Source organism: Musa acuminata, chromosome BXJ2-7 (assembly GCF_036884655.1).
Source record: "Musa acuminata AAA Group cultivar baxijiao chromosome BXJ2-7, Cavendish_Baxijiao_AAA, whole genome shotgun sequence".
Classification (NCBI taxonomy): Eukaryota; Viridiplantae; Streptophyta; class Magnoliopsida; order Zingiberales; family Musaceae; genus Musa; species Musa acuminata.
The window spans coordinates 33,754,539-33,779,224 of record NC_088344.1 but is presented as its reverse complement, the minus strand read 5'-3'; the positions used below and the strand labels follow the sequence as shown (position 1 = coordinate 33,779,224).

The following is a 24,686-nucleotide window of genomic DNA, read 5'->3' as shown; positions in this document are numbered from 1 at the left end:
AAAATATGAGAAAAATCACAAATTTCAGTCTCTCATTGTAAAATAGTTGATAATAACACATAGGAAAAGAATTATAATGGCTAGAACAGAACTTAATAATTGTTTGGAAATGGTCAGTGTATATCTCCACCAATTTGGCCATGTCTAAGAAAACAAGACAATATGATATGAAAAAGAAAGAATTATAGTATAAGAAAAGGCATGACTTTAGAGACAAGAATTCTAAGTTAAACATTAGACATTGAAGTCGAATGGCCTATCGGTCCTCGAGAGAAATGTCTCGGATTATCCATACTGAACACTAGTATGCTTATTATACGATAACAAAAGGCGATTAGCTGACAACAGTTCACCATACTAAAATCCCTAACTTGTTATGGATCAGTTCCAGAAAGCACAACATACCATGATTAATCTGAAAGAAGCATTAACAGTCATAAAAATCAAGCTGAGGTCCTCCTTGAACATTTCTCAAGAAAGTTTGCCATCTGTGCGATTGAGGTCAAGGAAGCTCAGGCATTTGAGATACATCGGGGATCTTACCCCGTGAATGAGATTCAAGCTTGGTTCCTCGAAAGAGATCAGATGATGTTCCAGCGGGCACTATCTTGTGCTCTTTGTAAAAATCATGACCCAGGAGTGTTGTTGTTGCTGCATCACTCAAGACAGAATGATCTTTTGCAACTTGAGAACCTTCTTCAAGCCAATCAGATCCCAGTAAAGCATCAGGCCTGTAGAAATCCGGATGAGATGACATGTTTTTCTCCTCCATATTGGGGGTTGAAAGATGTTCAGCAACAGCAAAAGTATTTTGTGAGCCTGAAAAAACTATCAATGGCAATCTCATGATCCTTTCATGAAGAGCAGAAAATTATACCAAAAAAATAAGGACAAGAAAGACAAAAGAATGACAATTTAAAACAGACCAGGAATATTCTTGAATGGTGGAAATCCATGAGATAAACTGCCACAAACAGGAGGTGTGCATTCCTTTAAAACAGAAGCAGCAGAATGACCCAAGGGATAAGTTGGGCCATTGTAGTCTTCCCACTCGGTCTCAGAAATATTAAGGCCTGAACATTCCACCATCTCATTGTGTTTGATAACAGAACTTGAACACTTCAGTGATGAATATCTCTTTGAGCCGCTTAGTACCTGTGCCTCATGAAGCAATGCATCCAGTAAACCGCTGCTCCGTGGTGAAATAGCTTCAGGTTGCAATGAGACAGTTGTTGGAGAAGATTCAACATATGCATTAACCGCATCAAGAGTTGGTGTGGAATGGCACACGGTCCAGCTACTATCGTCAGTTTCTGTACATTGGAGTGAAGGGAGCTCCAACTTCACAGCTCCAGAAAGGGGCCTTGAAGCAGAGAATTTGTCAATTGGAAAGGCATGGCGGCCAGGAATTTCACCTCCAAAAGTTGCCAGGTCCTTGAAGTTGGGATCAGGATCATAGGGATAATGTAAGCGAAAAGTCAGCTGTCCAGGAGGCTCCATTAGAAATTGAGATGCTGAGGGAGGCCCACTGTAGAAGGTAGCATCACAGCCAGCATCTACCTGTTTGACATGATTCACATTATCCATGTACCCATAATCTGGGGATTCATATTCATGACATATCATGCTACTCACAGAGAGATCTGGAAATGAGGAAGCATAAGACAAATCCACATGACCATTGTTCAAGTTCTCAAATCCAGTACCAGGAATATCAAAACTGTTCCCCTGCAAGATCCCACTGTGTTGTTGGGCAACACAGCTGACAATCTGAGTTTGCTGATTTTCATCTGAAGCCTGAAAGCAAATATTATTAGGGTAAAGAGGTAAACCGGCACGCTGGTGTCGCTTTATTCGTGTATTCCAATAGTTCTTTATCTCATTATCAGTGCGACCAGGTAACTGCAGAAAATGTTGAAACATGTTGCAGAATCACAAAATGTCCAAACAAGTTATAACATGCATGAAATCAAGATAAACCAACAAAAAAGACAAAAAGAACATGCAAGAAAAAAATTACCATGAACAATAAACCCTTAATATTCACAAGCAGAAAAAGGCAACTATAACTGTTTATCAAGTCCCATTGGAGGGAAACTGATCATACAGTTAAGAAACCTAGCTCAATCTTCAAACCTCATCAAAGACTTGTAGCCATAACTTCAAGCTGAACCAATAAACAAATCTCATATGACTTTAAATTGGTTTGGTAATGCATGAAGAAAAAAGAAGCAATTAAAGAATATGATGAGCAGCCTCTATAACATAATATAAAGCATTAATTCCTTCTTTTACATATTGTAGCAATTGTAAAATATTTTTGTCTCTCATTGTTATTCAGTCTAATTGATTGTTGAATGCATCTTCTTTCTGATTTCTTAATACACACTCGAAATCAAGGATTAGTGTACCACCCGAAATGGTATGGTTTGGGCAGTATGTATCGGTTCGAGCATGGACCGATATACAGACCACCCTATTTCGAGTGGTTCGGATTAAAAAAATAAAAAAAAAATCAAAAGTGGTGGGCCCCATTTAACGTTAAAAAAAAAAAAAATCAAATTTTGTTGTACCAATGCGTACCACCCATTATGGGCAGTACATACTGGTCCGACAGAATACCGATACGCGGACGACTCTCTACCAAGTGGTATCGATTACTTCATCTTATATCGGGCGATACGGGATCAATACAGGGTAGTAACGGTCGAAATCCAACCGTTACCAACCTGTACTAATCGGTAATAGTTGGATTTTGACTGTTACCGATTAAGGGCTGAGATTGCCCTATTTCAAACTGTCAATTTGAACGTGAGGCTTGGAAAATGATTTTTAAACCCTTTCTTCTACCCTCTTTCAACTCATTTCACTCTCTCAATCTCTTAAACTCTCTCAAGCTCTTTTTCACTCACATCTCTCTTATTTTTATATTTTCACTCTTTTAAACTCAACAAAACTACGATTTGTTGATTTGATCAAATTTAGAAGACTAATTTGGATAGATTCTCCATAGATAAGATTCTCATCATAGGGCTGAAGTTGCAGCTCATGTTGCATTGCCATTAGTTCCTTTCTGCAAAATTAAACTCGGGTGATAATATTTCCAAAGGTGTTTGTATTCCACACCTTAAGTGTTGCTTTACAAGCTTTAAGTTTTTGAAATAAAATATAAGGGGGGGAACCATGCACATTTACATTCCAAGCTCAACTGATAACATCAAGGAATTGAGGATGAGTACTCCACATGTTAAAGAATCTAAAAGGTTTCTTGTCTCTAGGTGTTGCTTTGTTTGCGTGTTTATATATTAAAGAATGATCAGAAAATAATGGAGCATCATACTCAATAAGTGAATCAGCGTAAACTGTTAATCATTCTTGATTAATCTAACACCTATCGAGTCGAGCCATTATTTTTCTGTTAGCAGCACCTTGATTACATTAAGACAGCCATTTGCAATGTTAGTTAGATCAGTCCATAGAGTATTTCTTTCTTGCATACTGTTTGAAGCATATATACCAGTGAAATTGAATTGAGAGCCATTCTTTTTGTCCTACACCTTAAGATGAATGAATTGATCAGTAGCAGAAATAAACCAGGTATTAATAGAGTTAGGATGCCATAAGACCTATATTCTACCAAAAGTTTCTTGAGAGTCATTGGTAAACAGTTTTGCGTCCAGCCATATTATGTTCTTTTGGGCTTGAACGCACGATTGTTTAATTTTCGTTTCCACAAGAATAACATTATCACATGCGGCAGACTTGATTATTTTATTGAGCTCCCGACATTTTTCAGGCTTATTAAGTCCACGAACATTATAGCAGGTTATCTTCATCAGAAATAAAACAAATGAAAAAGGCAGTAAGGTATTCATCCTCTAACTTTGGATCGACAGTACCATCCTTTTTCTTATCCTTAGATTTTGCATTTTCCTCCCGCACACTAGTACAGGGCGGCACATGCAGTGTCGCCGATCGGTCGGCACACCAGCTCAGATCGGTAAGTTAAACCTTGCTTGAAATACCTAAAAATATAATGTCTTAGAGCAAGTCAAGAACTGCATGCATTACCAAAGTTCACGAAAAAGTTAAACATGCATCAAGAATTTCTAGCCAACCATAATAGATATTGGCTGGTATGATATGGAGGTAAAATCTCCATCTAAACTTGATATGAGAGGCATGACAAGTAGGCAATTGATGATACGACACTTCCACCTGGCCAACATGCCGCTTCCTCCTAGGCATCATGCCACTTCCACATGATCAACACCCTGCTTCCACCTGGGCAACAAGTCACTTCCACTTGATCCACACCTCGCTTTCACTTGATTGACACGTCATATAGGGTCGGTTCTTACAAGTTTGGAAACGTGGCACCGATGAGAATGTTGACTCAGTCCTTAGACGTCGACTACTTAGCATTGGCAAAAAAAGCTGACTTGACAAAATTGTTACTCGATAACCCTAGGTTTGGTACATGATCCCACAACCAATTGATGGCCGAATCATGCACGTAACCATTCCCCACATTTACTATAGCCTCAATCCAATGATCGTTCATCACGTTATAAAATAACAGAGGTGCATCCCTGGGTGCATTCTCTAATTCAGCATTTAGTTGAATCCGTTAAACCCTCACTAACTTAAACATCAGAGAGTCTTACTAGGTTACCTCTGACATTGCTGAACTCTCAAGCCAAATCTCCTACCATCCCCACACCTTAGCCTGAGACAAGTTCAAAAATGAATTCAGAAGTGGACCTTGGTTGGCTCTAGACCATTCATGTGTCAAACCACTGGAATTTGACTTAACAAAGCTTAATAGTGTTCCTTTTATAGTCAAGGCAAAAGTAGTAAGAAAGCAAGCTTAATTGAGTAGGGTTATGGAATTTGGGGGAAAAGAGAAGAAATAAAGAGAAAGGAGCGGAGAAGGAGAAAAACTATAGAATGAGACAGATCCAAGAGGTCGAATTAGTGATCTTTATCATAGGTTGAGACATGAAAAGCTGGGACAAGAACTTAAAATCCTGAGATTCAGTTGACAACATAGCTTGAACTAAATTCAGGTTGCAATGTACACCATTGAATAGTATATTATTTGTTTCCTTTCAAAGGTACCAGCTAAAGAGGACAAATATATCTCCAAATCTCTCATTTAGAGAGAAGTCTCATCCACCAAATTCCCAAAAGAAGCTGATCTAAAAAGAGGACGCAAGAAAGTAGATCTAACATGAGGCTCCTGATACTATATAGACTCGCTCATTAGCTCAGCTCATTCCTTTTCTTTTAGCTACAAATTTAAAATCTCTGATACTATCCAAATTCAGAAAAATCAAGCAATATATACGTCAATATCTCCTTATCCCCTAAAAACTTGATACCCGAATCCTAATGACACGAAAATCTTTGCCACTTACGGGTGGAACTCCTTTAACCTTTTAAAGACAATGAATACTTATAGCCCAATGAATTCAATTTTTGTATGTTCTTTACATTGTATAAATAGAATCAGGTGGTTGGTGCCACCTTTTTTCCTGAAAACAATCAACTGATGATCAATAGTAAGGATTAACACTAAGATGTCCCATATCAACATATAGATGTCAACCAAGTTGGATCTATCATTTATTGCCGAAAGATCTAGCCACAAGTTATTGATCAGAGTCCATCATCTTATCCAGCTACCTTTTTCACAAGCCTTCATTGCAACCCTTTTAAACCTTAGTATCCTCGATAGGACAAGTGTTGAATAACAAAGAACATAGTAGGCCCATGATAAATTCCTGAAAAGCGCAAGCTGCAATATTGATTAACTATACACATATAACCAAAATTAACTTAGCTACAATTAACATAACTACAATATTTCTGAAAAGGCTAACCATGTTATTATCTTTGTTTTTTAACCCTTTATAAGTATATGACAACTAGATGTACATTTGATGTAGGATCAAGCATATGTCAATCAGTGATTTAAAAAGCGCTAGACGCCAAGGTCCAAAAACGCCCGAGGCGCTAGACGCTCGCCCGAGCGAAGCGAGGCGCTAAAATATAAAAATATATAATATAATTAATAAATATAATTATTTAAAATTTTAAATAAAAATATGCTATTAAATTAAGAAAATCTAAGATATAAAATTAACAGTATTAAGAAACCTAGAAATAATTTCAAATAAATAAAAATTAACAGTATTAAAATCAAAATAATATATTATTAATCTATTAACAATATTAAAAATTAATTATTTTAAATAAACTTAATAATATTAACAGTATACAGTATACGTATATTGTTAAAAGGAAGTGTAAAGGGGTGCTGAGCTTGCTGACTGAGAAAAGAGGAAGCGGCAGCGGCGAGCGATGGCAGTGGCGAGCGGCGACAGCGGCAGCGGGAGCGGCGAGCAGCGGCAGCAGCAACGGGAGTGGTGAGCATTGGGAGGCGCGAGCGGCGACAGAGTTTACAAGCAGCGACAGCGGCGAGCAGCGGGATCGGGATCGGGAGTGGCAGCGACGAGGGTTAGGGTTGGGTTGTCACTTATATCGGTTTTAGTTGGTTCGATTGAGCCAACTAACCATCGGAGACCGAACCAGGACCGAACAAGACCTAAAATCCTGGTTCGGTCGCCTTGGTTAACCCAGGCGCTCGCCCGAAGCACCCAGCGCCTGGGCTCGAGCGAGCGCCCAAGCGGCGCCTGTTTGAAGCGCGCCGCCTGGGAGATTAGCGAGGCGCTCGAGCCTCGCCTCGCCTCGCCTCGCCCGAGCGCCTAGGCGAGCGCCCGAGCGCCTTTTTAAATCGCTGATGCCAATACATATTATATTTTATAACATAAGCCAAAAGTTAATAAATCTAGATTCTTTCATCCTATATAGATCCTCAATGTTTTCTGATATACACTGAAAAAAAACTGTAGAATGAGAAAGATCCAAGAGGTCGAATGAGTAATCTTTATCATAGGTTAAGAAATGAAAAGCTGGGACAAGAACTTAAATCCTAAGATCCAGTTGACAGCATTGTTTGAACTGAATTTAGGTAGCAATATACACCCTTAAATAGTATCTTATTTGTTTCCTTTCAAACATATCAGCTAAAGAGTACCAAGATGTCATAAAATATCTCATTTAGAGAGGAGACATCTTTTCCACCAAATTCCCAACAGAAGCTTATCTAAAGAGAGGTCGCAAGAAAATAGATCCAAGATGAGGCTCTTGATACTATATAGACTTACTCATGAGTTCAACTCATTCTTTTTCTTTTAGCTAACAATTAAAAATCCCTGATACTACCTAAATTCAGAAAAATCAAGCAATATACACGTTAATATCTCCTTATCCCTTAAAAACTTGATACCCAAGAATCCTAGTGACACGAAAATCTTTGCCACTTACGGGTGGAATTCCTTTAGCCTTTTAAAGGCAATGACTACTTATGGCCTAATGAATTTAATTTTTTAATATTCTTTACATTGCATAAATAGAATCAAGTGGCTGGTGCCACCTTTTTGCTTGGAAACAATCAACTGATGATCAATGGTAGGGGTTAACACTAAGATGCCCATATCAACATATAGACGTCAACCAAGTTAGATTTATCATTTATTGCCGAAAGAACAAGCCACAAGTTATTGATAATGATTCATCATCTTATCCAACCACCTTTTTCACAAGCCTTCATTGCAACCCTTTTAAACCCTAGTATCCTCGATAGGACAAGGGTTGAATAACAAAGAACATAGTAGGCCCATGATGAATTCCAGAAAAGCGCAAGCTGCAATATTGCTTAACTATACATAGATAACCAAAATTAATTTAGCTAGTACAATATTTATGGAAAGGCTAACTATGTTGTTATCTCTGTTTTTTAGCCCTTTATAAGTACATGACAATTAGATGTACATTTGATGCAGGATCAATCGTATACCAATGCATATTATAATTAATAACATAAGTCGAAAGTTAATCAATCTAAATTCTTTCATCGTATATAGATCCTCGATGTTTCCTGATATACATTAGAAAAAAACTATAGAATGAGAAAGATCCAAGAGGTCGAATGAGTGATCTTTATCATATGATTAGACATGAAAAACTGGGACAGGAACTGAAAACCTTAAGATCCAATTGACAGCATAGTTTGAACTAAATTCAGGTTGCAATATACACCCTTAATAATTTATTGTGTGTTTCCCTTCAAATGTACCAACAAAAGAGGACCAAGATGTCTCCAAATCTCTCATTTATAGAGGAGACATCTTTTCCACCAAATTCCCAAAAGAAGCTGATCTAAAAAGAGGTCGTAAGAATGTAGATCCAAGATGAGGCTCCTGATAATATATAGACTTGCTCATGAGCTCTGTTCATTCCTTTTCTTTTTGCTAAAAATTTAAAATACTTGATACTACCCAAATTCAGAAAAAACAAGCAATATACACGTCAATATCTCCTTATCTCTTAAAAACTTGATACCCATGAATCCTAATGACACAAAAATCTTTGCCACCTATGGGTGGAACTCTTTTAACCTTTTAAAGGCAATGACTACTTACGGCCCAATAATTCAATATTTGTATATTCTTTAAATTGCATAAATAGAATCAAGTGGCTGGTGTCACCTTGTTTCCTAGAAACAATCAACTGATGATCAATAGTAGGGGTTAACACTAAGATGCCCCATATCAACATATAGATGTCAACCAAGTTAGATCTATCATTTATTGCCGAAAGAACTAGCCACAAGTTATTGATCAGGATCTTTCATTTTATCCAACCACCTTTTTCACAAGCCTTCATTGCAATCATTTTAAACCCTAGTATCCTCGATAGGATAAGGATTGAATAACAAAGAACATAGTAGGCCCATAATGAATTCCTTAAAAGCGCAAACTGCAATATTGCTTAACTACACACAGATAACCAAAATTAACTTAGCTACAATTAACATAGCTGCAATATTTCTGAAAAGGTTAACCATGTTATTTTTTAGCCCTTTATAAGTACATGACAACTAAATGTACAGTTGATGTAGGATCAAGTATATGCCAATGCATATTATAATTTATAACATAAGCCAAAAGTTAATAAATCTAAATTCTTTCATCCTATATAAATCCTCAATGTTTCCTAATATACACTGGAAAAAAACTGTAGAATGAGAAAAATCCAAGAGGTCGAATGAGAGATCTTTATAATAGGTTGAGACATGAAAAGTTGGGACAGGAACTTAAAACCTTAAGATCCAATTGACAGCATAGTTTGAACTAAATTCAAGTTGCAATATACACCCTTAATAGTTTATTGTGTGTTTCCCTTCAAATGTACCAACAAAAGAGGACCAAGATGTCTCCAAATCTCTCATTTAGAGAGGAGACATCTCTTCCACCAAATTCCAAAAAGAAGCTGATCTAAAAAGAGGTTGCAAGAAAATAGATCCAAGATGAGGCTCCTGATACTATATAGACTTGCTCATGAGCTCAGCTCATTCCTTTTCTTTTTGCTAAAAATTTAAAATCCCTGATACTATCTAAATTCAGAAAAATCAAGCAATATACACATCAATATCTCCTTATCTCTTAAAAACTTGATACCTATGAATCCTAGTGACACAAAAATCTTTGCCACTAATCATGTTATTATCTTTGTTTTTTAGCCCTTTATACGTACATGACAACTAGATGTACATTTGATGCAAAATCAAGCATATGCCAATGCATATTATAATTTATAACATAAGCCAAAAGTTAATAAATCTAGATTCTTTCATCCTATATAGATCCTCAATGTTTCCTGATATACACTTGAAAAAAATTGTAGAATGAGAAAAATTAGGTTGAATAAGTGATCTTTATCAGAGGTTGATACATGAAAACCTGAGATAGGAACTTAAAATCCTGAGATCTAGTTGACAGCATAATTTGAACTAAATTCAAGTTGCAACATACATTCTTATCCCTTAAATACTTGATACCCATGAATCCTAGTAACACGAAAATCTTTGCCACTTAAGGGTGGAACTCCTTTAACCTTTTAAAAGCAATGACGACTTATGGCCCAATGAATTCAATTTTTGTATATTCTTTACATTACATAAATAGAATAAGATGGTTGGTGTTACCTTTTCTCCTGGAAACAACCAACTGATGATAAAAAGAAGAGGTTAACACAAAGATGCCCCATATCAACATATATATGTCAACCAAGTTAGATTTATCATTTGTTGCCAAAAGAACTAGCCACAAGTTATTGATCAAGGTCCATCATCTTATTCAACCACCTTTTTCACAAGCCTTCATTGTAACTCTTTTAAACCCTAGTATCCTCAATAGGACAAGGGTTGAATAACAAAGAACATAGTAGGCCCATGATGAATTCCAAAAAAGCGTAAGCTGTAATATTGCTTAACTATACACAGATAACCAAAATTAACTTAGCTACAATATTTCTGAAAAGGCTAACCATGTTATTATCTTTGTTTTTTAGCTCTTTATAAGTACATGACAACTAGATGTACATTTGATGCAGGATCAAATATATGCCAATGCATATTATAATTTATAACATAAGCCAACTGTTAATAAATCTAGATTCTTTCATCCTATATAGATCCTCAATGTTTTCCGATATACATTGGAAAAAAACTGCAGAATGAGAAAGATCCAAGAGGTCGAATGAGTGATCTTTATCATAGGTTGAGACTTGAAAAGCTGGGACAGGAACTTAAATCCTGAGATCCACTTGACAACATTGTTTGAACTAAATTTGGGTTACAATAGACACCCTTGAATAGTATATTGTTTGTTTCCTTTCAAACATCCCAGCTAAAGAGGACCAAGATGTCCCCAAATCTCTCATTTAGAGGAGACGTCTCTTCCACCAAATTCCCAAAATAAGCTTATCTAAAAAGAGGTCGCAAGAAAATAGATCCAAGATGAGGCTCCTAATACTATATAGACTTACTCATGAGCTCAACCCATTCCTTTTCTTTTAGCTAAAAATTAAAAATCCCTGATACTACCTAAATTCAAAAAAATCAAGCAATACACATGATAATATCTCCTTATCCCTTAAAAACTTGATACCCAAGAATCCTAGTGACACGAAAATCTTTGCCACGTACGGGTGGAATTCCTTTAGCCTTTTAAAGGCAATGACTACTTTTAGCCCAATGAATTTAATTTTTTAATATTTTTTACATTGCATAAATAGAATCAGGTGGCTGGTGCCATCTTTTTTCCTGGAAACAATCAACTGTTGATTAATAGTAGGGGTTAACACTAAAATGTCCCATATCAATATATAGAGGTCAACCAAGTTAGATCTATCATTTATTGCCGAAAGAACTAGCCACGAGTTATTGATTATGGTCTATCATCTTATCCAATCACCTATTTCACAAGCCTTCATTGCAACCCTTTTACACCCTAGTATCCTCGATAGGACAAGGGTTAAATAACAAAGAACATAGTAGGCCCATGATGAATTCCAGAAAAGCGCAAGCCGTAATATTGCTTAACTATACACAAATAACAAAAATTAACTTAGCTACAATTAACATAGCTGCAATATTTCTGAAAAGGTTAACCATGTTATTTTTTAGCCCTTTATAAGTACATGACAACTAGATGTACAGTTGATGTAGGATCAAGTATATGCCAATGCATATTATAATTTATAACATAAGCCAAAAGTTAATAAATCTAAATTCTTTCATCCTATATAAATCCTCAATGTTTCCTAATATACACTGGAAAAAAACTGTAGAATGAGAAAAATCCAAGAGGTCGAATGAGAGATCTTTATAATAGGTTGAGACATGAAAAGTTGGGACAGGAACTTAAAACCTTAAGATCCAATTGACAGCATAGTTTGAACTAAATTCAAGTTGCAATATACACCCTTAATAGTTTATTGTGTGTTTCCCTTCAAATGTACCAACAAAAGAGGACCAAGATGTCTCCAAATCTCTCATTTAGAGAGGAGACATCTCTTCCACCAAATTCCAAAAAGAAGCTGATCTAAAAAGAGGTTGCAAGAAAATAGATCCAAGATGAGGCTCCTAATACTATATAGACTTGCTCATGAGCTCAGCTCATTCCTTTTCTTTTTGCTAAAAATTTAAAATCCCTGATACTATCTAAATTCAGAAAAATCAAGCAATATACACATCAATATCTCCTTATCTCTTAAAAACTTGATACCTATGAATCCTAGTGACACAAAAATCTTTGCCACTAATCATGTTATTATCTTTGTTTTTTAGCCCTTTATACGTACATGACAACTAGATGTACATTTGATGCAAAATCAAGCATATGCCAATGCATATTATAATTTATAACATAAGCCAAAAGTTAATAAATCTAGATTCTTTCATCCTATATAGATCCTCAATGTTTCCTGATATACACTTGAAAAAAATTGTAGAATGAGAAAAATTAGGTTGAATGAGTGATCTTTATCAGAGGTTGATACATGAAAACCTGAGATAGGAACTTAAAATCCTGAGATCTAGTTGACAGCATAATTTGAACTAAATTCAAGTTGCAACATACATTCTTATCCCTTAAATACTTGATACCCATGAATCCTAGTAACACGAAAATCTTTGCCACTTAAGGGTGGAACTCCTTTAACCTTTTAAAAGCAATGACGACTTATGGCCCAATGAATTCAATTTTTGTATATTCTTTACATTACATAAATATAATAAGATGGTTGGTGTTACCTTTTCTCCTGGAAACAACCAACTGATGATAAAAAGAAGAGGTTAACACTAAGATGCCCCATATCAACATATATATGTCAACCAAGTTAGATTTATCATTTGTTGCCAAAAGAACTAGCCACAAGTTATTGATCAAGGTCCATCATCTTATTCAACCACCTTTTTCACAAGCCTTCATTGCAACTCTTTTAAACCCTAGTATCCTCAATAGGACAAGGGTTGAATAACAAAGAACATAGTAGGCCCATGATGAATTCCAAAAAAGCGTAAGCTGCAATATTGCTTAACTATACACAGATAACCAAAATTAACTTAGCTACAATATTTCTGAAAAGGCTAACCATGTTATTATCTTTGTTTTTTAGCTTTTTATAAGTACATGACAACTAGATGTACATTTGATGCAGGATCAAATATATGCCAATGCATATTATAATTTATAACATAAGCCAACTGTTAATAAATCTAGATTCTTTCATCCTATATAGATCCTCAATGTTTTCCGATATACATTGGAAAAAAACTGCAGAATGAGAAAGATCCAAGAGGTCGAATGAGTGATCTTTGTCATAGGTTGAGACTTGAAAAGCTGGGACAGGAACTTAAATCCTGAGATCCACTTGACAACATTGTTTGAACTAAATTTGGGTTACAATAGACACCCTTGAATAGTATATTGTTTGTTTCCTTTCAAACATCCCAGCTAAAGAGGACCAAGATGTCCCCAAATCTCTCATTTAGAGGAGACGTCTCTTCCACCAAATTCCCAAAATAAGCTTATCTAAAAAGAGGTCGCAAGAAAATAGATCCAAGATGAGGCTCCTAATACTATATAGACTTACTCATGAGCTCAACCCATTCCTTTTCTTTTAGCTAAAAATTAAAAATCCCTGATACTACCTAAATTCAAAAAAATCAAGCAATACACATGATAATATCTCCTTATCCCTTAAAAACTTGATACCCAAGAATCCTAGTGACACGAAAATCTTTGCCACGTACGGGTGGAATTCCTTTAGCCTTTTAAAGGCAATGACTACTTTTAGCCCAATGAATTTAATTTTTTAATATTTTTTACATTGCATAAATAGAATCAGGTGGCTGGTGCCATCTTTTTTCCTGGAAACAATCAACTGTTGATTAATAGTAGGGGTTAACACTAAAATGTCCCATATCAATATATAGAGGTCAACCAAGTTAGATCTATCATTTATTGCCGAAAGAACTAGCCACGAGTTATTGATTATGGTCTATCATCTTATCCAATCACCTATTTCACAAGCCTTCATTGCAACCCTTTTACACCCTAGTATCCTCGATAGGACAAGGGTTAAATAACAAAGAACATAGTAGGCCCATGATGAATTCCAGAAAAGCGCAAGCCGTAATATTGCTTAACTATACACAAATAACAAAAATTAACTTAGCTACAATTAACATAGCTATAATATTTCTGAAAAGGCTAACCATGTTATTATCTCTGTTTTTTAGTCCTTTATAAGTACATGATAACTAGATGTACATTTGATGCAGGATCAAGCATATGCTAAAGCATATTTAATTTATAACATAAGCTAAAAGTTAATAAATCTAGATTCTTTCATCCTATATAGATCCTCAATGTTTCCCGATATACACCGGAAAAAAACTATAGAATGAAAAATATCCAAGAGGCCAAATGAGTGATCTTTATCAAATGTTGAGACATGAAAAGCTAGGACAGGAACTTAAAATCCTGAGATCTAGTTGACAGCATAGTTTGAACTAAATTCAGGTTGCAATATATACCTTTGAATAGCATATTGTTTGTTTCCTTTCAAAGGTACCAGATAAAGAGGACCAAGATGTCACCAAATCTCTCATTTAGAGAGGAGACCTCTCTTTCACCAAATTCCCAAAAGAAGCTGATCTAAAAAGAGATCGCAAAAAAATAGATCCAAGATAAGACTCCTGATACTATATAGACTTGCTCATGAGCTTAGCTCATTCCTTATCTTTTAGCTAAAAATTTAAAATCCCTGATACAATTGAAATTCAGAAAAATCAAGCAATATACACGTGAATATCTCCTTATCTCCTAAAAACTTGATACCCAAGAATCCTAGTGACACGAAAATCTTTGTCACTTACGGATGGAATTCCTTTAGACTTTTAAAGGCAATGACTACTTATGGCCCAAAGAATTTAATTTTTTAATATTCTTTACATTGCATGAATAGAATCAGGTGGCTGGTGCCACCTTTTTTCCTGGAAACAATCAACTGATGATCAATAGTAGGGGTTAACACTAAGATGTCCCATATCAATATATAGATGTCAACCAAGTTAGATCTATCATTTATTACTGAAAGAACTAGCCACAAGTTATTGATCAGGGTCCATCATCTTATCCAACCACCTTTTTCACTAGCCTTTATTGCAACCCTTTTAAACCCTAGTATCCTCGATAGGATAAGTGTTGAATAACAAACACAAAGTAGGCCCATGATAAATTCCTGAAAAGAACAAGCTGCAATATTGCTTAACTATACATAGATAACCAAAATTAACTTAGCTACAATTAACATAGCTACAATATTTCTGAAAAGGCTAACCATGTTATTATCTCTATTTTTTAGTCCTTTATAAGTATATGACAACTAGATATACATTTGATGCAGGATCAATCATATGCCAATGCATATTATAATTTATAACATAAGCCAAAAGTTAATAAATCTAAATTCTTTCATCCTGTATAGATCCTCAATGTTTCCCGATATACACTGAAAAAAAATTGTAGAATAAGAAAGATCCAAGAGGTCAAATGAGTGATCTTTATCATAGGTTGAGACATGAAAAACTGTGATAAGAACTTAAAATCCTAAGATCCAATTGACAGCATAGTTTGAACTAAATTTAGGTTGCAATATAGACCCTTGAATAGTATATTGTTTGTTTCCTTTCAAAGGTACTAGATAAAGAGGACCAAGATGCCTCCAAAACTCTCATTTAGAGAGGAGACCTCTCTTTCACCAAATTCCCAAAAGAAGCTGATCTAAAAAGAGGTCGCAAGAAAGTAAATCCAAGATAAGACTCCTGATACTATATAGACTTGCTCATGAGCTCAGCTCATTCCTTTTCTTTTAGCTAAAAATTTTAAATCCTTGATACCATGGTTTGCAGTACCGGTCCGTACCGCCCGGTACGGGCGGTACGTACCGGTCCGCCAAACTTTCGGTACGTGGACCATATATTACCGTCCCGACACTGTAGCAGTACTGTAGCAGTACTGTAACAGTAATGTAGTATTGTAGCACTGCTACAGTCTCGGCACGCCTGAATATACCGCTCGGTACACCTGGGTGTACCGAGTGGTATACCGTACCGGTACCGAGCCCAGGTCGAAACTCCGGTACGGTACGGTATTGCGAACCTTGCTTGATACTACCCAAATTCAAGGAAAATCAAGCAATATACATGTCAATATCTCCTTATCCCTTAAAAACTTGATACCCATGAATTCTAGTAACACAAAAATCTTTGCTACTTATGGGTGGAACTCTTTAACCTTTTAAAAGCAATGACTACTTACGGCCTAATGAATTCAATTTTTGTATATTCTTACATTGCATAAATAGAATCAAGTGGTTAGTGATACCTTTTTTCCTAGAAACAGTAAACTGATGATCAATAGTAGGGGTTAATACTAAAATGTCCCATATCAACATATAGATGTCAACCCAGTTAGATCTATCATGTATTGCCGAAAGAACTAGCCACAAGTTATTGATCAAGGTCCATCATCTTATCCAACCACCTTTTTCATAAGTCTACATTACAACCCTTTTAAACTCTAGTATCCTCGATAGGACAAGGGTTGAATAACAAAGAATATAGTAGGCCCATGATGAATTCCTGAAAAGCGCATGTTGTAATATTGCTTAACTATACACAGATAACCAAAATTAATTTAGCTATAATTAACATAGCTGTAATATTTCTGAAAAGGCTAACCATATTATTATATCTATTTTTTAGCCCTTTATAAGTACATGACAACTAGATGTATATTTGATGCAGGATCAAGCATATGTCAATGCAAATTATAATTTATAACATGAGCCAAAAATTAATAAATCTATATTCTTTCATCCTATATATATCCTTAATGTTTCCTGATATACACTGGATGTGACATTAAACATATAACAGATGTTAGATCTCTATTAAAACCCATAAAAAGTGTTCATAAGATAGTGATGTAATTTTATAATCCAAACCTTTTGCCATAATTAAAAAATTCCGATGCATACTTAAACATAGTAAATAAAACATTTGACAACTATAACAAGATGCTATATCAAACATTTTATATTACTATGACTCATGGTGCCCTAGTAAAAAAAGTTTAAAAAGGAGAAGGAACACAATATTTCTACGGGATTAGCTAATAAGCCTTCCCCAACTAAAGCAATAACTCAAACGAGAAGAGGAAAGAGAAAAACAATATACAAAATCACATTACCAATCATGTTAAATGATATGAAGAAAGCTCACTTACAAATGTGGCCATCTTAGCCCATTTGTTGCCTATTTTAGCATGAAGTTGAACGATCATTTCCTCCTCTTCCATCGAAAAGGCACCTTTCTTTAGATTTGGTTTGAGATGATTAGCCCACCGCAGCCGACAACTTTTACCACATCGAAACAATCCTGAGTTCTTCTGAACAGCATTCCAGTTTCCCTCCCCATGCTTTTTAACATATTCGACCAAAATCGCATCCTCTGCAGACGTCCAAGGTCCCTTCTTCAATACCTGACCATCTTTACCTATTGATTTTTCTCTGCTACCTTCATCAATTGAATGCGAAAATATATTGTCCTCTGCAATCGGTTCCTTTTCACTCTTAGTTGGTAAAAGATTCATTTTCAAGAACCTGGATCCAGCACAGAGCCCTTAGTATCCAATAATATAAAATGAATAACTTAATTGAAGTGTCTGATGATAAATCATTGATATTGATGATTCCCAAAAGTGAGAATCTGGTGAAAACCACAAAAGAATTAACCTAATTTATATAATACTGAACATATAATACTAAGCTATAGTTTACTTGGTATTTCTTCAGTCAAAACTCGACATAAATCTAATAGATCCAAGAATTGAAATGAAAGACTAACCTGAGAGTTTCACAACTAGTCTCTACTACACGAAACTGTTTCAACCTAGAAAATTGAAACTCCATGAAGAAATCAAGAGGATGCAGACAGTTAAACTAAACGATAACTCAAAATTTGAAAGCGACAATGAACAGAAATGAAGGAGACCTACGTAATAATTGTCTTGAAACTAAAAAAATTACTTTCAGATTATTCCATAACAGCTAATAAGATAACAGTTGCAAGAAACACAGAAACATCAACAAGCCACTCGAAACTGAGCAGCTTAGATACTGTAAGCATTAAGCACTCAAAGGTCCCTACTTTCCATCTTAAACTAGATGCTACGGATCCACAAATGAACACTAGTCTCTACTACGAGCGACCGTTTCAACCTAGAAACTTGAAACTCCACAAAGAAATCAAGAGGAGGCAGACAGTTAAACTAAATGATAACTCGAAATTTGAAAGCGACAATGAACAGAAATGAAGGAGACCTACGTAATAATTGTATTGAAACTGAGGAAACAAATGAAAACGACTTTCAGGTTATTCGATAACAGCTAATAAGATAACAGTAGCCAGAAAGACCAACAAGCCACTCGAAACTGAGCTGATTAGTTATTGTAAGCACTCAAAGATCCGCGCTTTCCATCTTAAACTATATGCTACGGATCCACAAATGCACACATCTCCAAGAAAAACAACCCGTTCCATACTACATTGCTCCAGAAATCACCAGACAAGCAGAAGGCCACTCGATCAGCGGAGAGCTCGGATCTCTTAAAACAGGATCGCAGAATCTCGATGGCTTGCCCCATCGAGCCGCTGATGTCCAATGAATTTAAACCCCTGCACACCAACGCCAGAGACGGCGATCGGAGCTCGTTGCTTTTTGAGCGGCAAAGAAAAGAAAATTCGAATCTCGCAAAAATTGCGGATAAGGAGTAAGAAGATCAGGTGGCGGCCGCAACGGGGGGATTATCATTGGCGGAAGAAAATTCGAATCTTGCATACCGAATTCACCCAGGATCCAAAGAATTCGCGTGGAGATAAAGCGTCAAAGCCGGGGAGATCGATGGATCGATCGAGAGACCGAGGCCGAGAAGGAGATCGGAGCATCAGCCAAGCAAGCTGGCGAGCGAGCGAGCGACCGCCCTCTTTTTCCTATTTTAATTTTAATTAAATTCTCAAAATTGCAGTTTATTTTCCCTCTCAAAATTCTCTCCCTTGCGGATTCGGGCGGACCCGCTCAAATCACCCCATACTACCCGATATTGCGAAACCGATGCTTATTGGCACCCGAAAACAGCACCATGTCGACACATACCAAGGTGAAGCCGACGGTAACTCAAACGGCGTTGTCAGATGTAGGAGAATTGGGTAGATCAACATGAGTAGCATAGGCGATAGAGCATCTACTGCTGTAGCTATTGGATCCGGGTCTAACTCCAATTAGACTATTCATCCGATAATTGGATTCATAAGTTTCAATGCTAATAATTAAAATAAAATACTTAATTTTTAGTCTAATTAATCATGGGAGGAACATAGATTTTCTATGTCCCAAGTTAGAGAATCCCTATTTTTTTTTCTTGATTTTTATCTCTAATTATAATAACCTATAAATGAATTGTTAATTTGGTGGCTTATTTTCATTTATGTCGATATAATATGTAAACGGATCGGATCCAGAAAGAAAATCCAAAACCCGATAAGCCGACATCTCTCGTTGGAATCGTAGTCTGCTTCCCGCCACGAGCACTTCGGCTACTTGATGTTGCCGTCGGGCGGTCTGTCGTAGCCGCAGAGACGACGCGTTTCCACAAAAGACACAGCAGCTTCTCCTTCTTTAATCCCTTCCCCTTGCTTTGCCTTGTTTCTTGTGTCAAGGAAGAGAGACGAGTGATACGTGACGTTCTCTCCTCGTTGAATTCGAGGGAGGGACGTCGTGTGGATGGGGACAGACAAGAGGAGAAATAGGCATTCTTGTTCTTTCTATTCTCCTAAGAAAGAATGGATTTTTGTGAAGGTTCTTAACCTAAGGATCAGATCTCTGCCATGGCGACGCCGGCGCAGCAAGCGAACCGCAGGAGGCTGTACCAAGTTTGGAAGGGAAACAACGTAAAGTTCTCCCTTTTACACTTTTGGTTTCTGATCAGCTGATTGCGGTACCTTGTAGGGTTATTAGATGTTAATTTCTTCTCCTTGAAATTGTCTATAGATGTAATCATGTTGTTCTAAGGATGCCTACAATGACTGACCCCAATCGATCTAGTTCTGGGTAATAGCAATTTCTAAGAGCAGCAACAACAACGAGAAGGAAAATAGTACCATCATAATCGTCTACGTACCTCAAATGATGAGTTTAGGTTGAACTTGCGGCCATCTGGGATGGTTGAGGCAATAACCCATCTTTTGATTACTATGCACCTTAGATATTTGACAGATTGCCTACAAAGGATTGCATGTGTTTCGATCAGTATTTGCAGAGCAGAAACACTAGATTTATTATGCTGTTCCAAAAATTGAGTATGTAACATGTAGAATATTAGCTTGTTAATATGATATATAGCTAGCTGAGGAGCAGGAAGAGTTAAGAAGACCAAGTAGATACAGATTCTTTTTCATGTAGCACTCACTTGTATGTGCTTGAATTATTGGTCAAATTAATTCTTGCTCTGAAAATAATGCTGTTTGTTTACGTCAATAATCTGGCACAGCAGGCTCTTGTTGACAAATCCTGCTTAATTTTCCTCAGAGGTTCTTCTTTGGCGGCAGATTGATATTTGGTCCAGATGTAGCCTCATTACTTCTATCAACACTTCTAATAGTCGGTCCAGCCATCACATTCTGTTGCCAGATCATCATAAAACTCCATGAGGATGAGAAGTCAGATGAGAACCCTGATCGTCCAATGCTTTGGCTTTCGATTCTGATGGTGGCATTTTTTGTCACCATATCTGTAAGCAATATATGAATCTTTTTTATGCTTAAATCTTGACAACAAATCAGTTCTGATCTACCATCGGCAATTCAGGATCTGGTGTTTCTCTTCATGACATCTAGCATAGACCCAGGTATCGTGCCAAGAAACACAGGGCCACCAGGAACAGATGAATCAGTTAATGTCAACACTCCATCGATGGAATGGATCCACGGAAGAACCCCACAGTTGCAATTGCCTAGAGCTAGAACGAAGGATGAAATCGTGAATGGTTTTGCTGTCAAAGTAAAATACTGTGAAACATGCATGCTGTATCGTCCACCCCGTGCTTCGCATTGCTCGGTTTGCAACAACTGTGTGCATAAATTTGATCACCATTGCCCATGGATTGGTCAGTGCATTGGACAGGTAAGCTAAGTTGGAGATAATGGACACTAGAACTGCTGTCAAAAAACCCTGATTACTCATGTTCTCTGCATTCATCTTGCTAACCGCCATGACCAGTAGTCTGCCAACTCAACTTCATGGCTTTGTTTTACTCATACATTGATTCTATGATGTCATCTTCATGCATATGGTAGACCATCATTAACAATAGACCATGTCAACTGTTTGGCTATTGTTTACTTTGCCTATAATCATCTCTGCCATCCATGAAAACAAATTGTATGACAAGGCTCAACTATAGACTGAGGTCACTGTAACAACAGTTTCTTTCACAGACTCCAAATTCTTCCATCTTACTGTTGCCTCTTGATGTTACAGCTGCATTGGGTTTTGACCTCATATCAGACATCAGATATAGTGTCTTTGCATGATTCCATTATGACCAGCATTTACCTTTTTTTCAAGACGTTTACCTTTTTTTCAAGAAATAACTAAATATAAAACATCTGGATCCTACTTTTGAGCATTTGTCACATTTTCCTGCAGCGAAACTACAGGTTCTTCTTCTTCTTTATATCCACATCAACATTTCTCTGCATATATGTCTTCACATTTTCGTGGCTGAACATTATTACCGAAATGAATCACCACCAATACACCATTTGGAAGGCAATGAAATGTGAGATGCTATCTCCTATGCTCATAGTATACACCTTCATTGTAGTGTGGTTTGTTGGTGGTCTCACTGTTTTCCACTTCTATCTAATCTGCACAAATCAGGTAAATCTTCCACTCCTGAATATTTTTCTTGATGCAAGCAGGTTGATAAATGATTGTTTGGTAATTTTGGTGAACTAAGTTATTTAAAAGTGAAGCATTCTTGGAAATCTTTGTTAATTCCTTGTGATGCCTTGGTTTTATCAAACTCCAAAATTTTTATAGTTATATATACAACTCTAATCAATTTTTTTCTGTTGCTATTCTTTCTACTATGTCCTAAGATACCCAAAGCTGTTTTCTATTGATACTGCAGACGACTAATGAGAACTTCCGATGGCGCTACGACAAGAAACAAAATCCCTATGACAAGGGTTTCTTGAGAAATTTCGGTGATGTATTTTTGTCAGAAATCCCACCTTCAATGCATGATTTCCGATCATGGGTGACTGAAGAAACAATACAAGTTGAATTTTATACCCCAAACATTGATGCAGATGTCATAAGCCCGACGGAGAATATTGACATAGAAATCAGCACAGAACCTGCAATAGATGATAATTTGTCTGTTCCAAGCATACAGCAGAATTTTGATTGCAGTAGCAATGATGCATTAGATCCTTCTGTTTATCCTGTCACCCAGAATCCTTCTTTTCATGCACCAACACATTCTATGGAAAGCTATGATGGTGAAAATGGAATGCCTACAGATGAAACAAAAGGTGAGGATGTTGGTGGACCTGTAAAAGATGAAAGTGTCATTAAGCATAGCTGCTCAAATATGGTCGTAACTCCTGTTGAGGATGTTGACATGCGATCCACATGAGGTGATAATTTCTTCTATATACTTTTTTATGGATCTCAATTTTGTCAGCTCAAGTTTTGGCATGAAAAATTAATTGAATACAGTTAGAAGCTCATGTCTTCAGTTGGTAACTATAAACAGTATGCTTCTTGAGTTAGATATTAGATGCTCAATCAATTTATATTTCTTATAGAAATAACTTTTAGAACCCAATGCAGCTGCCTTTGGAGAACACAAACTTATATCTAGTGTGCAATCAGATCTTACCCTGTGTAAATCCTCTCAACAAGCTTTTAGCATATGTTGGCTGAAACAGATATAGGAAGGATTTTTGTGCATTTGCAAGTTTTACTCCTTATCCTTTTTAGAGATGCATCACTTTTTATCAGTTATTTCAGGACAATATCATCACTTTTTATCAGTCTTGCATCGTAACATTTTGTAACATAATACTCTCACCAGTTACAATGTAATGCCTCCAATAAACCATGGAGAAGTGTTTCTTTGTGACATCTTACTTGTAGGTCTGTGGTCATAAACATTAATTAGGCAAACAATATTAAAAAAAAAAACTCAGCTCTAGATAACAATTGAGTGATTGTATAGCTATGCTATTTGACTTTGAAAGCCTAACAAACATGAGATGAAACTCTAAATGAAGTGGACAACTAGAAAGTATAATAAACAATTGATTCCTATTTCATGACCAGCATTGATTTGAAAAGGGCCTTTTTTGAATTGCTACTACTTCCTTGACTGCTAATAGTAAAAAGTAAAATTAATAAAGTCAAATAAGCTAGAACATCTTTACATTCTGACTCATTGACTCCATGGTTTTTAGGAAAGTAGACATAAAAGGGCACATTTAATGAGAGTTCTTGTTGTCAAACAAATTTGTGAGATGGCTTTTTTCTTCTGAAAATAAAAGCTTCACCTTTTTTTCTTGGTTGGGAAGAAGGATGAGCATCAACATGCAGACCATTATTCATGATGAAAAATCATTTTTTTGCATATTTCACAACCTTATCTTGGAAATGACTGCAAACTTTTAATATAGTAGGTAGTTTCAGAGGATTGACAATAATGACTGCACCAAAACCTGAATACCTGGCATGAATAATTGAACCACACCATCTATTCATCTTATCAGACGGTTGATATGTTGCATTTATATCATAATTCATCAGCTACTCAGGATATGCAATATAGCGGAGTATTTTTGGGAGAATTTTCTTTAAAAAAGATACTTTGTACATTGTTATTCTCATTGCCAAGAAACCTACAACATTCTCAAAACTAGTGTCAGAATTATGGAAACCCAGTTTCCTGATTGCTTCATGTGGGCTCTTGAGATCAGTAAATATATAGTTTGGTTTCTTTTACTTGCACTTGAACTTGATTTCGAATCAATCTAATTACAGATATGCTACTGTGTCACTAACGTTTGAATCTGCATTTGCAGGATTAAGATATGTGCATTCTGATTCAGTTCTGAAGATCCAACTTTTTGTTCTTCTAATTGAGCAGCAGCAAAATTTAAAATATGAAACTCTAAACCAGACTGCAGTACATCCAAGTGTCGGAGAAGACACTAGAGATGCTCATCTAAATATGTGATTTGTCTATAATCATGAACTATTGTGTCTGTTGGACAATATATGGTATTCAAAGATGTTATTATAGTGGACATTTACCAACTGTTTGAGAGATCTCAGTACAATTATCTCTGCAACATTGGTGGGATCTCCTTCCCTCCACCTTTTCCTCGATGCATATGTTCATGCAGCATTTACCATCATGCTTGCAGACAGGATGTTTCTTCCACTTATATCAACACCCAGAAGAATCTATCAAAAGATCATAACAGCAATCAAATTCTTTTCCTTGAAATCAGTAACTCCATGCCATCTAAAGATAATGAATTGGACAGCAGCACACTTGTCAGCAGGGCATCAAATGATGTA

General features: G+C 36.3%; 2 protein-coding genes across 7 annotated transcripts; one reads left to right on the top strand and one right to left on the bottom strand.

Moving 5' to 3' along the window:
* Positions 1-220: 220 nt before the first annotated feature.
* On the bottom strand, positions 221-19,023 carry LOC135586576 (transcription factor GAMYB-like). Of its 6 annotated transcripts, none has more exons than XM_065118206.1 (5): positions 18,606-19,023; positions 17,268-17,643; positions 1,636-1,902; positions 927-1,560; positions 221-819 (listed from the first exon to the last, which is right to left on the bottom strand). In XM_065118206.1, exons 2-5 carry the CDS (start codon positions 17,631-17,633, stop codon positions 503-505), a joined length of 1,584 nt encoding a protein of 527 aa, XP_064974278.1. In that variant the 5' UTR covers positions 17,634-17,643; positions 18,606-19,023; the 3' UTR covers positions 221-502. The 6 variants fall into 6 exon arrangements, with proteins under 6 accessions (XP_064974278.1, XP_064974276.1, XP_064974277.1 ...); XM_065118204.1 differs by having other exon boundaries at positions 927-1,902; positions 18,606-18,718; positions 18,884-19,006; XM_065118205.1 differs by having other exon boundaries at positions 17,268-19,023.
* A 628-nt stretch (positions 19,024-19,651) lies between these two features.
* Positions 19,652-24,411, top strand: LOC103992977 (probable protein S-acyltransferase 4). Its single transcript, XM_018828832.2, has 6 exons — positions 19,652-19,990; positions 20,628-20,831; positions 20,907-21,221; positions 21,747-21,980; positions 22,234-22,744; positions 24,185-24,411. Exons 1-5 carry the CDS (start codon positions 19,928-19,930, stop codon positions 22,741-22,743), a joined length of 1,326 nt encoding a protein of 441 aa, XP_018684377.2. The 5' UTR covers positions 19,652-19,927; the 3' UTR covers position 22,744; positions 24,185-24,411.
* The last annotated feature ends 275 nt before the right edge of the window (positions 24,412-24,686 follow it).